At 38.1% G+C, this 13579-nt stretch overlaps 1 protein-coding gene across 3 annotated transcripts in view; it reads right to left on the bottom strand.

Moving 5' to 3' along the window:
• Positions 1 to 13579, bottom strand: part of TTC17 (tetratricopeptide repeat domain 17) — a 55271-nt gene that overhangs the window by 11102 nt on the left and 30590 nt on the right. For all 3 annotated transcript variants that reach the window (XM_027719434.2, XM_027719433.2, XM_027719435.2), the window contains exon 17: positions 159 to 329. In XM_027719434.2, coding sequence (XP_027575235.2) covers positions 159 to 329 — 171 coding nt within the window. The remainder of the gene's footprint in view (positions 1 to 158; positions 330 to 13579) is intronic.

Genomic DNA, 13579 nt, shown 5'->3' with positions numbered 1-13579 from the left:
AGAAGAACAATGAACAGAAGGAAACCAGTTTATGGGTTACTTGTTACTGTATGGGTAGAGGGGGGAAAACATAGCTTCTTGGAGGAAGACAAGAAGATTTCTGAAAAATCTAGAAACCAATTAATTTGCCAGCACTGATTTTGTAAGGCTGAACTTACTTTCCAGTCTCAAGAAGGAGGGATCCCTTGCTGAACTCTGAGTAAGGACGTGCAGATCTTCTGTACCTCCCTCAGAGTGTCCTTCTGTCACTTCTGTAACTGACTCATAGTGGTCATCAAAGTATTTCTCCTTGCCATAACTGCCATCTGTATTTTTCTCATGACAGTGGTCTGAAAGAGAAAAATTACTGATAAACCATGCATGAATGCTCCTCCTGGATACAAGCGTGGAAGCTGTACAGCGGAAGCTACTGTCTTCTAGTTTTCTACATATGGATTGAAAGAATAATTTTACAAGGTATCAAAAACTTCAGTGGTTAAAAAGTTGATCTGCTTATTGATAAGGAAGATCATGTAAAACACTTACAGGAAACTAAATTATTAGGTATATGCTGTGAACTACCAATGAAGGAAAAATCAGCTATCTTTCAAGGGAAGGTTGCACAGTACGTCAGAAATTACTGTGTGCTGGAAGCCAGTCCAATGAGCACTCCCAAGGCATATTTCTAGTGACAATGCCCCATATGTGGGGATTGCCGGCCATATGAACTTAAGACACCACAATGCTCACCATGCTTACATGCAAGAGAAAAACGGTGAAGGCAGACTGCTCTGGGATTGCCACACTGACCTTCAATGCCAGCAACACAGTATGTTGGCACGACTAGCTCATTAAACAGACAGACAAAAGCTATGAGTATTAATATGTGTTAAAAATCAGAAGTTTATTTCTGTGGTCAGCATACAAGCTCACATTCCACCAAATGCAAAGATCTAGGAATAACATTGGAAAAAATCCAAAGGTAGAGTCAGTAATGAGCAGAAACAGGAAAAAAGTGCAAGCTTGCAACATTAGCCTTTGAGCATCCTTCAGTGCCACACTCTTAAGCCTTCAGAGGGTGACCACCTGAAACTCTGTAGCAATATTTTTGATATTAAATACATTTTAACTACAGATCTCAGTTTTCTAATAATAACTACTTGCCAGTCTTCCAGGGCAAGAGCTCTGCCTGCAGAGCTAATGACATGATTCTCCATACACTTGAGAAGCTGGGAGCTGCCCCAAACCCCACAGCACAACTATGGGGCTGAGACGCAGATCAGGGCACCTACCTCTTATCACAAGGGAAGCTTGTCACCACTGAGAAAAATATAATTTACGTACAAAGCTACTACTCTCAAACACCCCCCTTCCTTTATTTCAATCACTTGTGAGTGGAAATAGCATACATAAATAAATGAATTAAGAAGCACACAGCGAAAAAAAGAAAACTTAAATGCAAGATTCTCAAGTGTGTTCCCTATTCTACCCTCCTGAATGCAAATGGTATTGCTCCATGCATATGGAAAGGATTTTTTTTTTCAACAAGCAGCATAAACTATCAGGAATGTGAATAAAGTAGATCAGTGACTCCTTTCCACTTCACATTACAATCCCATTTTAGGTCTCACTTTTTTATCAGGCCAGAGGGATGACAGGATGGTTCTAACTCTCATGTAAGGGTAACAACCTGTTCCACCGCTTCTCTGCAAAGTGAAACAGCTTTTAGCTGTTTGCTCTCTGCTTTTGCATCTGGGAACACTCAGGAGGCATCTTTGGAGGAGAAACAGACCAGTTTCTCCTGACATGGGGGATGTGCATGTGACCAAAATAAAAAAAATAAAACTATATTCATAAACCCTCTGGGAAAACTATTTCTTGTCCTACCTTTTCTGCTGTATGTCAAAAGTCAAACAATGTTATGAGTAAATATATAAAACTCTTCTAACATCTGCCATACAGTTATACTCAGCCTTTCCTACTCAGTCATTAATTCTTTCTTCAATCCCCTCCCCACCTCTCCCATTCTGTCAGTAAAAATTTAATTGCTTTCATTAAAAAAATAAAACAATCACTTCAATATATGGAGATCCTCATGTTTAGTTTATGCGAAATGGTGTGCACAGAACTCTAAAGCTGAAACTAGTTCCCCTGCCTGACATCACACCAGCCTGATTTTAATGCAAGTCAGGTGCTTCTCAGTAATGTGATGACCACAATTCCCTTTGCTGAAGGTCTGCTCATCATTAGTATAAAGAAAAAAGCAAAGGGGCTGAAAACCAGACAACTATTTTAAATTGAAATAAAAATGTCAAAAAGGAAAAAAAAAAGCTGGAAATTACAAGCAGAAGGAAAAAAATAATGGCACTTACAATTCTACTTAACACCAACTCTGTTAGTATTAATTTACAAACACTGATGGCTAAAAACAGACTAGATGGCTGTACTGGCTTTCTTGGGATCTGAGAGCTGCTATATATAGAAACTTGAGTGACCTGATTTTTTCAAATTGCTGCTTTCAGTTGTCTGATGTCACTGAAGAAAAAAAAATGCTAGCTGAAAAACCAATGGAAGTTGAAGATCTCTGATGACTGTACCATGAAGCTGTTGGTACTGAAAAACTGCAAGTCAGAACTTTACAACTTGTATCAGCCAGATGCCTGAAGCCCAACAGGGAAGACCACCAGGTAGGAGTGTGAGACCAGCAAGGGAACAACATAGCCCCAAACTCGAGTCACATTCACTGTCTGCAGAGCATTAGTTGTATCACTCCAATACTTACAGCACCTCAGCCATGCGAAAGACAAACGTGACTGCTGACCTACAAATGCTCAGCCATATATTATTAATATTTCACACATATTCTGGTTGTCTGAATCTGCACATGTGAATTTTAGGTGTAAAGTCCTGACACAATGATACTGCAGCCACAAAAAATTGAAGTCTAAAACTTCTACATAGTACTTGATCAATTCAGCTTACTCTATCCTGAAAATTTACTGGAGAAGGATCGTTCTTGCTCAGTTATTTTTCTGAGAGCAGCTGTTGCCACTTTTCCTATTGATTCTGCAAAGGTAAGAAAGCTCAGAGGGAAGTGGATCAGAGTCTGTCCTACCTTTAATATTATGAGACCTGGTTACCATGTTCCAGGAAGTGAAACAAAAATGATATAGTGATGATACAAAACAAGTGTCTGGGCCTTTATTTAAGTGATGGAAATAACACAAATAGTCTGACTGTGCCAGGCTAATACAGAAATTGGCAGAAAAAAACCCATAAAGCAGTTCCTAACTTAGAAGGCAAATCTTTTGGAGAAAACAAGCAAATACAAACTCTGAAGCATTGAGTCCCTGGAGATCAAAAGCAGAACACACTATTACATACTAAAGGACTCTATTTCCCATAGTGTTTTAAGTTGTAATTTTTTGGGGCCAATGTGAATGCACTTGTACAGCATTAGCACAGAATAAATTTTAAATGTAGAAAAGATCTGCTACATCATCCATCCCATCTAATATCAACCACCTCTGTGATTTTGAGAACCCCTCTTGAATGTCCACTGAAGCTGTGGTACCTACTGCAGCTGGTAGGGCTAAAAAACCCTAAATAGAAAGTCAGGCTTAAGTTCTTCTTTAGGAACATGATCATTCCAAAAGCTTAAGTTGAAAGCCACTTAGCATAAAGAGAGAAGCACCAAGAGTGTTCTCATCTGTCACAAGGAAGGAGAAATATTAGGAAGGAGAAGTGATGCAGTAACTGATGGTGAAGACTTGTGCCATCTATGAATGGATAACAAATACTTATTCTGAACCATACTTAATGTTGCCACATTAAGTCACACTTGGAAACAATTAGGAACTTCCCTTATTACACACGAACTTTTCTGGTGCTGGGTTTTTTTGTCTGAAGAGCAAACTTCTGTTAATTTAGATCCTCAGACTGAAAGCCACTTACCTTAAGCAAGGAAAGAAATGTGAGAAGTATGGAAAAGAGGAAAGATGAACAAACAACACCCCCAGTGTATCACGTGGAAGTGCTGAACTCTGACTAAGCTCTTGAAAGTAATCAAACCTCACCATTAAAGTGGGCATTGACTGTTTTAAAAATCCAAATTAACTGCCACTGTAGGTGTTTGGCTCTTGTGGTACATCTGGCAGAGAGAATGAGGCATCACTAAATATTTTCACTGTTCAATTCCTATATATCAACTTAAGACAGATGATTTGGTGTCATCAATAGTACTGGAAATAAGAACAAAATTATCTCCAAGTGTCTTTGGACAGAGTTTTTAGTGACATTTTGTTCTTTGTCAGTGCAGAGCTTGCAAAATAGGACATTCCTAACTCCACCATCTATGTTCCAACACAGTAGGTTTATGAAAATTATTGGCTTCTAACTTCTTATGATATGCAGACTAATTCCCTTAAAAAAATTTTTGGTACATATTTAGAGATTACAGTGGCAGAATAATGCTTCAGTAATTTTAAATTTAGGTACTGATTTTTTTTCCTACCACTTGGAATAAGCAGAGCTGGATTACCTCCTGAATGATTACAAGAGTCAAGGACTATTGCGGTAGTCATTGACTTGCATTAGGTTAGGCAAAATGCAAGTTATCCGGAGATGCGTGTCACTTAAATGATTTGCCTCTTTACAGTTAAACACAGCAAAGAGAGAACTGTACTTAGTACAGATGTAAGTCAGCCTAATACCTGAGTTGTCAGAGTACAGAACAAAATGAAACCAAGCTGCTAACAGGAGTTATTAACTCCATATTTTTTTTATGCATGCTTTAAACTAGTATTCCCCACACTGAAATTCAGTAAAGGTGTAAAGGTAGGTATTTTTTTTTTTAAAGCAGGAATTACATATCACTGATCTCAATGGAAATAAGTTTCAATCCCTGCGTGCAGATGAATAGTCTCATCTACAGACACCTCAGAAGCAGTGTATCAATAAGCAGCTGCCTTTTTACTTTTGCTAGTCACTGGTTACACAGATGCATAGACACACAAGTCAAAGCTGGTGGTATACTACCACTTTACACAGGAAAATGCATAACAATTAATGCTGCTCACAGGTCACGTGAAAAATTTAGGTGTGCTCACTGCTTGGGTAACACTGCATATTTACAGAGAGGCTAAAATATATTTATTGTAGAAATCAAACAAAACAAGCACATTGTCACCCATCACTTTTATAGGACAAGTCCTGTTCAGTGCTTCATGTGACAGGCAATAAAATTTAGCAGAACTTACAAAAATAATCTAGAATGAGTGAAATCACCTACCACAACCTTTTTGTGCATTTAAAACTACTGGGATCTCAATCATCAAAATTTGGGCTAAACTAGCACCTGAAGAACTGTCTTACTTTCTGCACCATAGTGACTTCACCGCAATATGACATTAACAAGCTCGGGTAGTGTTACAGGGAAGTGCTGTTTGGGAGACCACCTTTTAGACAACACATAAAACATGAGCTTTGACTTTCATGGCAATGTTAACACTGGTGATTAACACACTGCATACTCTAATTACCTTGATCTTTCAAGGTGAACATGATAATTTCCTAAAGATCTTCTGAGATATTAACAGCAACCATGTTATTCCAATCACATATGAACATATATTTGATTGCAAAACATTTGCTAATGGAAAAAAAAAAAATCTATGCCACTGAGTTTTAAAAGCAACAGGATGAGAAGTAACTAGAGATCTATCTTTAGCAGCTATTGCTGTTCTGCTTACCTTTATTATAAATTAACATGGTATTATTAAGATTTTGCTCTAAAATTAATGCATTCCTTTTCTGTTTTCCTGAAAAAAGACATATTTATACTTCAAAATGAATCTCATGATTGAGCTCTGAAAGCATAAACTGGAGAACACTTACAATGAACAGGATTGCCATCAAAAATGTTACAAAAACGTCACAAACCGTAACTGCTGAACAGCAAGACAGCACTGCATTCCAGAAGCAATACCAAAGGAAATCATCTGCTTTCCACACACACAAGCATAAAAAAATACAACTAAAGAATTCTCACCTCATTTTTAGGGGAAAATGATCAACAAAGTGACAAACAGAGCAGAAAAGTAAAAGAAAAAGAAAACTACAAGTTCTTAATTACAATTACCTGGCTATGCAATACTGACCTGTGAATGGTTGACAGGTCTGTATTTAGCTCGAGAGACATACACAAGTTCTACTACATATTCACTGTGCACTACAGGACCCAGGGAGGATACAAAGCAGATGGGCAACCCACATCTGCAGAAGCATAAAACAGTTCAAAGCCTTGTAGTGGACTCGAAAAGTCAACCAGCCCACCCAGTGGTCAGTTTTACTCTCTCTGAACCCAAAAGTATCACCGCTGCTTTCAACAAGGCATGACAAGGCTCCATCACAGTAATGTGAGTGCACCTTCAGTGTCTTTTACAGTTGTAACATACTGGATAAATAGCTAAAAGGATGGATCTACTATCCACATATTGTTATAGCTTCTATTCTGGAATAACAAAAGACAGATTGTACTAAGTTCCCTCTCTGGTCAAGTGAAGTATCAGTATGGGTACAGACAAAGAATGAGAAGTGTAGTGCCTAAATTTAGATTATGCTTTTGGTGTGGTTCTCCCCACACAGAAACACTTTTCATTTTTAGCTTCTTCCTTTAATATAAACCCTCCTTTGAAAAACTGAAAGTTACAGGACAAAAATAAACATTTTCAAAGAACGGGACAAACTGCAATTGAAAAAGTTAAGTATAGAAAACAAATAATGAAAAGCAAAATGAAGTATTTCAAAATCTGATTTCCACAAATTCTCCCCTAGATGGTCAGTGGCCCTTCTTCAAAGATCATGACGTGCATGCTCCAAACAGAGTAGTCAGAAAAGCAGTACAAAACAAGCTTCAGTCTGATGCATAGCAAGCAACAGGATGATAATCTATGTTGTAAAAATTTAGACTGAAGCACACAAAATGAAGCCTACAAAGTTCTTTCTTTTTTATTATTTATTCCAACAATAGTTTTTCAATTAAGAGGATTATAAGGTAAAACTGTTCTCACTCATAGGGAGTTTTAAAATCTGATTTGTAGCCAATAGATGCCTCTAAATTGGCTTAACTATAGATTTAAAAGTTATCTATTTTTCTCATTACAGTAGTTCTGATTAAACCTTTCAAAACATACAAATGCCAACAAATACATAACCAGATTTCTTGATCATATTGAGAGAAATACCTCACCACTGAGTAACAGACTAGTCCCTGAAGAACAGACAAAAAAATTCTCCTAATGATATACGAAGACGTGATAAATAAAACATGGGAAAAAATTAAAAGAGAAAGACAAACCTATTTAAATTAGAACACAATGCAGTTAAATAAGGGACATGCATGCAAAACATCTTGAAGAATTCAGTAGGCTACTTTATAAGAGTAGAAAATGTCAACCCTCCCCCCAACAACAGGGAGGGGAACCTCAAGAGGTTGACTACCTAAAGCCTTCACTCTCCTCCTTCCTCACCACCCACTAAAAAAGGAGCTTGGTTTTTTCATGATGCAAATTGTAGAAGTTACTGAACTTGCTCTATGATGCCTGGGGAATAGGGCTAAAACACAGAAAGACCTAAACATTTAAATTTAAACCCTCCAATCCTGTGAGTGGTTAAAATAAGACTAGAAAATGCCTCTTTCAGAGGATCCCATTGCTACATATAGAGAAGGAAGGTAAGTAGCCCTCCAGCCTGAATTTCAGCCTGTGCCTCAAGGTAATGAATTTTTTTGTTTATTTTAGGAAAAGAGGGAAAGAAAGGAAGAGAAACAAGCATAGATAAGTTCTGAAGGGAAATGCTTGTCCTCAGTGACTTCTCCTATGTGGTAGATTTTTTTTACTGCAGATAATAGTTACTTATAAATTTCTTAACAATAAACACACACCCACGGTACATCACAGTATATCATATACTATGAATATTGAATGATCAATATTTAGTACTCTGTACACAACACACTTCTGAAATCTGTTTATGATTAAGCCAAGGAAATTCTTAGTTTAAGGCTCACTAGCATATGCAAAGGCAACAGTGGCCTTTTTTCTCTCTTTCTAATCTTTCCTCTTTTCCACATATCTCCTATTCTAAACATCATATGTTTTGTAGATCCTGTTAGAGCCTACAGTACCTATGAACTCAAGTTTAAAAAGGACTTTAAGTAAAACAGTAACCCTACTCACGAGAAATAGCATCTGTAGTTGAAGTCTACGACAGGAAAGTAACTCCACAGTGGTTTATGATTAGCTTTCCACTTGTATGGGGCTGACACTGTAAAGCCAAGTAAAGGCCTCATGTGTGTGTCTTGATTACCACTCTGCCTGTAAGATTTACACCATATACTGGAATTCAAACAGTCTACCACAGGGACCTGATTCCATATTTATTTTGAGGAAATATTTTGATAGGCCAAATTTATGTTTATCTGTGTTTCTCTTTACTAGGTTATACTGCTCAGCAAGAGCAGATTAATAGTCAGACTTGATCCATGACAATTTATAGATTTGTTTGGGATAGATATCCATGCAGTCTTCATCCTAATTGGCCATCAAACCAGAGATACTGACACATTCAAACAGAAAACTAACGTGTTAACTGCTCAGGTAGGCATGTCCCTTATTAATCTAAGATAGCTTTTAAGCACCTGGCAGTTTGTCATACATTCTATGCAATACCATTAAGCAGCAGAATAGTTGCTGTAAATAAGATCTAAAAAAAAAAAAAAATCCTTCTTTTGATGAAGTGATGATCAAGAACAGGATTAGTCTTTTCTTGAGTAAGGAATACCTGCAAAAGGTTATGTTTGACAAGAATACTGCCAACCACTCTAGATTAGAATTCAACATGAAAACACTCTCCTCATACTGCCAGAACAGTACAAAGCTATAGAAAAATGACTGCAGAAAGACTGCTCCCCAAAACTGCTGCATTCAAGAAGCTTCAATCTATTCCTCTAGGAAACTCTGAACTGTCCTAGTTTCAGACATTAGTAACCAGAATAGAGGATAGATTTAAAGCTTTGAGGACAGTCAGAGCACAACACAAACTCACATGAACCAAGCAACCACCCTTAAAAGGAAAAAACAAATCAATAAAGCAGACAGATTGGGGAAGTTAAGTGCCTGGCACTCTATGGCTCAGCGTGCAGTGCTTATTTCAATCTGAGCACATGGCATTGCATGCTGCTTTGAGACAATCTCAACATGACTCATTACAGGCTGAGGCTACACATCACCACTTTACAAGTCCTCAGATTTAAGCCAAGTGAATACAGGCTTTGAGGTCTTGGCAAGTTGCACAATGACAATAAACTATGCACTGTCAGTTCTCCCATACGTGGGGACCACATGTTCTTTTCTCTTCCAAACATGTTTTAACCAACTCATTAATACAGCTCAACTATGAAGATGTTTGTGAAACTACATCTTCCTGGAGATGTAACTGGGGAATTACTATTCCTCCTAAAAAGGCTGTTGAACATATGCTTTTGTTGGACCTTTTTAAACAGGTCCAGCTCTAGGCAGAGCAGACTATTAAGGTTCAGTAAGAATTTTTAGCAGCTATGTGCAAGTAACTGCCGCTGGCAAATGCAGCCTCCTAAACAGAGAAGGACACAGAGAGTCAAAAATGTCTCATTTTCTCTACATTCTTGTCACAAAAAAGCACCAAAAAGATTGTAGAGAAATGTTAATACATCTGATAACAGCATGTATCAAGTTTCGAAATATTTAGTTGGGAAGAACCTTTTCCCTTCCACTCAACTCCTGACCACTCCCTCCTCCTATATGAACATGTAGCTATTGCTCAAGTAACTGAAGGCTCAAGATAACATATGAGGATGAATCTTTTGCACTATAAAGGCAGATAAAAATGGGAAATGTCATATTATGTTTACTTTAATACTGTACTGCTTTTTCTTCATACTGCATAGTTTTGCATCAGTAACCTCTCACTGAATTCCCCTACAATTCTAAATCCCCTTCCACAGTGCAATTCCCATTTCCTCAGTTACTCCTGCAGCTGAGGCCATAATTTTCTCCTTCCTCATCTGCTAGCCTGATCCTGGGAAAAGACAGAATGGATACAGAATACTAAATACTGCAGGCATACCATTCTTAACAGAGCATGATGCAAAGTGAGGCTGATGACTGTTGGGAGAAGCTGTTAGGTACACTGCCATGCAGAAAATAAGCAGACTAAGCACATAAGCTAGCAAGACAGACTTTGCATGACGAAAGAAGCTGCAGACCAAATTCCCCCACTAGCATATTTAACACATACAGAAGAGAATGACATTTGAGCAACAGTGATATACTTAAGAAAGCACACATTTCTTACAGAAACCTTTAAGATTCATAATGGCTTTCCAGCAAGCAGCAGCTTGGAAGCAATGTGCACAAGCAGCGGGTATACAGCCTTTGGATACTGGTGTAGCTAAAAATGCCATGTTTAACACAGTATCACATTCTTTCATTTTTAAATTTAAGAATCTTAATCTATATATCTTTGTATAGTTTTGAGAAGAAAAATATACGGGGCTTGGAAAGGAAAGACAGGTTTCAATATGAGCTTGGCATAATGGTATCAGGGCAAGGTCCTTCAACTTCTTCAGTCACCCAAGAGACACTAGACAGAGACTTTGCAGGGAAAGACATGATTTATAAAGCAGGTACCAAGGAGTCAAAAGTATCAAAAAGCCTGCATCTGGTCAACTATGTTCCAGATCACATCACTAATATTCTAAGATTACTTGAGCTAAGATGGACTGTAGGAACTGCTGCTTCTCTTACTGGGCTAGTGGTTTAGAAAGAGTAGCACAAGATCGAAAGAATAATTGGGTCACATTATTCCCACAGAGCACATTCTCACATGGATTTCTCCAAGATCTCCCAGTCAGAGGCACATCTAACATTTCCTGACACCCCCACACCCTAGGGATGTTGGCCTCCACCAGGACAAAAAGAAGTCCTCATTCTCCATTATCTCCCACCCACCTGCATTCAGCAAGATGTTTTCATTCTACACTAGAATAATTTAACCTCCTCTTACTCCTTTAGCACTGCAGAGCCCAAATATGGTGACCTAGATTCCACTTGTGGGGCACCCACCATATGTCTTAGATGGACTAACACTGTATGACCTCCACTGCCAGAGTTGCTTGACTGCCAGAGGGAGAAAGACTCCAGCTTGATTTTCAGATTCCTGGTAGAACTTGCAGGGTGAACAGCAGGTACATGGGTGCACTCATGTGCATGTATGGGGTAGCAATAAGCAATTGAGTATTTAACTTCAAAGGTTAACACTGATTTTAGAACTACCACTGTTTAAGACAACACCTACTTTATGCTACTATTAAATGGCAATGCAAACTATTGCCATGATGTGTTTCTGAGAGCTCTGGCAAGCTGTTCACAGACTTCATAGAATTCTGCTTGTTTAAAAATTCTACTGGCTTTGACTATTCTGTTTATACAGATGAAACTTCTGATAAGGCGACAGAGAGAGCAAAAGCAACAAGAGAAACAAATGGTCACAGATCCTTTTCCTTTCATGAATATGATCAGATAAATAAGAGTACGAACATATTCTTACTGGTATTCTTACTAATTTTCAGGAGCGCTCATGAGTTCTGCCTTTACATGATATGGAAATCAAGGAAAGAAAAATCTGAATTTTAAACATACCGCAGTATTGAGTTCAGAATCCCATATAATTGGTATAGATTCCAGCCTTTTGTTTCAACTAAAACAAGATTAAATTCTGAGTTAAGCTAGATACCCTTTTTCCCAAGAGTAAATATCTCCTCTTTCCACCTATGCACACTGTAAGTGATGAGCACTTCTTGGACAAATGAGATACAGCAGCTTTAGAAGAAGAAAACTACTATTATGATAAAAATGTCTAAGAGAACCTCATGCTACAGGAAATAAACCAAAAATTTAGCAGACTGTTGTCAGGACTATCAAGTCAATCATAACTTGTAGGGAATAACTGAGTAAGTGAAAGGTACATTTAAAAATGCAAAGTATTTCACATCCCTGTGCTTTGACACACTATTGTAAAGAAAATTACACGATGCTTTTCCTTAGTGTTTGTGTATCTTAAATTCACTATAGGGAACTTGAGGTGATTGCAGCTGTCAAAATACAGTCAGAGGCTTGTTGATCGATGTGATGTTGATTTCAGGAAGTCTGAAATCAACATAAGCTTTCTGTCCATAAGCTTACTATTAGAGTTTCAAGCAGAGATTCTCCTTCCAGGTCAAAACTCCTGTTAATTTGCTTTAAGGTCTCAGCTTATTAACTTTAACTTGTAAGAACCTCACGATTCATTTTAAGAGGAAGTACATGAAATGAACCAAGACTACTGACTTCATGTGGTACAGAGTATTTTTACCACAAGAGGGCACTAAAGCCACACCTAAAGCGGATCCTTACGCTGCCGCCGCACACATCACAGAACTCAGTCAGAGTAAGAAGGATGATGCACTGCTTTCACAAACACACACCCCCCATACATAAAAGGATTCAGGTTTCTTGATGGCATGCACATACATTCATAACGTACTCACACTCCCTCTACTTCCAACAGAGCAGCACAAAGCTTTTTGTAAAAGCACTACCCTGCCAAGGATGAAAGACGGTGAGACCCGAAGCTTGAAACAAGCTGTGCTTCACGTTTTGAATGCCATCGGTCTATTCATAAGATTTTAAATTTTAGTCTTGTCTAAAAGAATGTGAAGTGCATGAGCTCATAACAAAATCAGAACTGTTAGTCAGAGGTAGATGCTTACAGTCTGATAAAAATGTTTTGAGTACAAATTGCCCAGGCAACAATTCTGTTTACACCAACAAGGAAAAGGTTTATACAGCAGCAACTAATAAATCATCATTTTTCAACAGCCAGCTGATCATCACACTAAAAATATGGTTCTAGTCTTCTGTAACCTTTTTAATAAGGCTTGACGATATCAGAATGTTCACATCAGCCGGTGAAGTGCCACAGGAACAATTCTGTAGTTGGACAGTCCTCTACAGACCTTATCACACGACAAAAGTTACTTGCAATATTTTAAGCCACGAAAGTGTGCAAGACAAATCTCAGCAATGCATCATTTTAGTATCACACAAAAATGACGTTGGCTTTCTCTACTAGCTTAATAAGCAGCACAAATATTTCATTTCTGCACCTCAGAGGTGACCATGCTTTTCACATTAAGCTTATGCAAGTCTCTTGGTCCTGTTACTTGTGTGTCAGATATGGCTGCTCAATTTATTTTTCAAGCAACACAAAGTTTCTGATACTTAACATGCTTCAGGAACTGACTTGCCAGTAACTAAGAGTTGATGTAGCAACACCCTTAACACTGCCAAGTCACCTCTAGAAGGACCACCACAGGATAATCCCATAAGAATGAAGTCTTCGAACCATTTTCTCAGGTATTTGGGAATAAGACAGTATGTGGCCTGCTGCTGTACAGCATCTACATTAGATGCAACTGACTGAACTCCTGCAGTTGTCTAAAATACATGTCATAGCTGATAGT

This window comes from Pipra filicauda, unplaced genomic scaffold (assembly GCF_003945595.2).
Source record: "Pipra filicauda isolate LSUMZ 115617 unplaced genomic scaffold, ASM394559v2 scaffold32_size4067784_pilon, whole genome shotgun sequence".
NCBI classification, from domain to species: domain Eukaryota; kingdom Metazoa; phylum Chordata; class Aves; order Passeriformes; family Pipridae; genus Pipra; species Pipra filicauda.
Note: the sequence above shows the minus strand (reverse complement) of the source record. Positions and strands in the feature narration are given on the sequence as shown.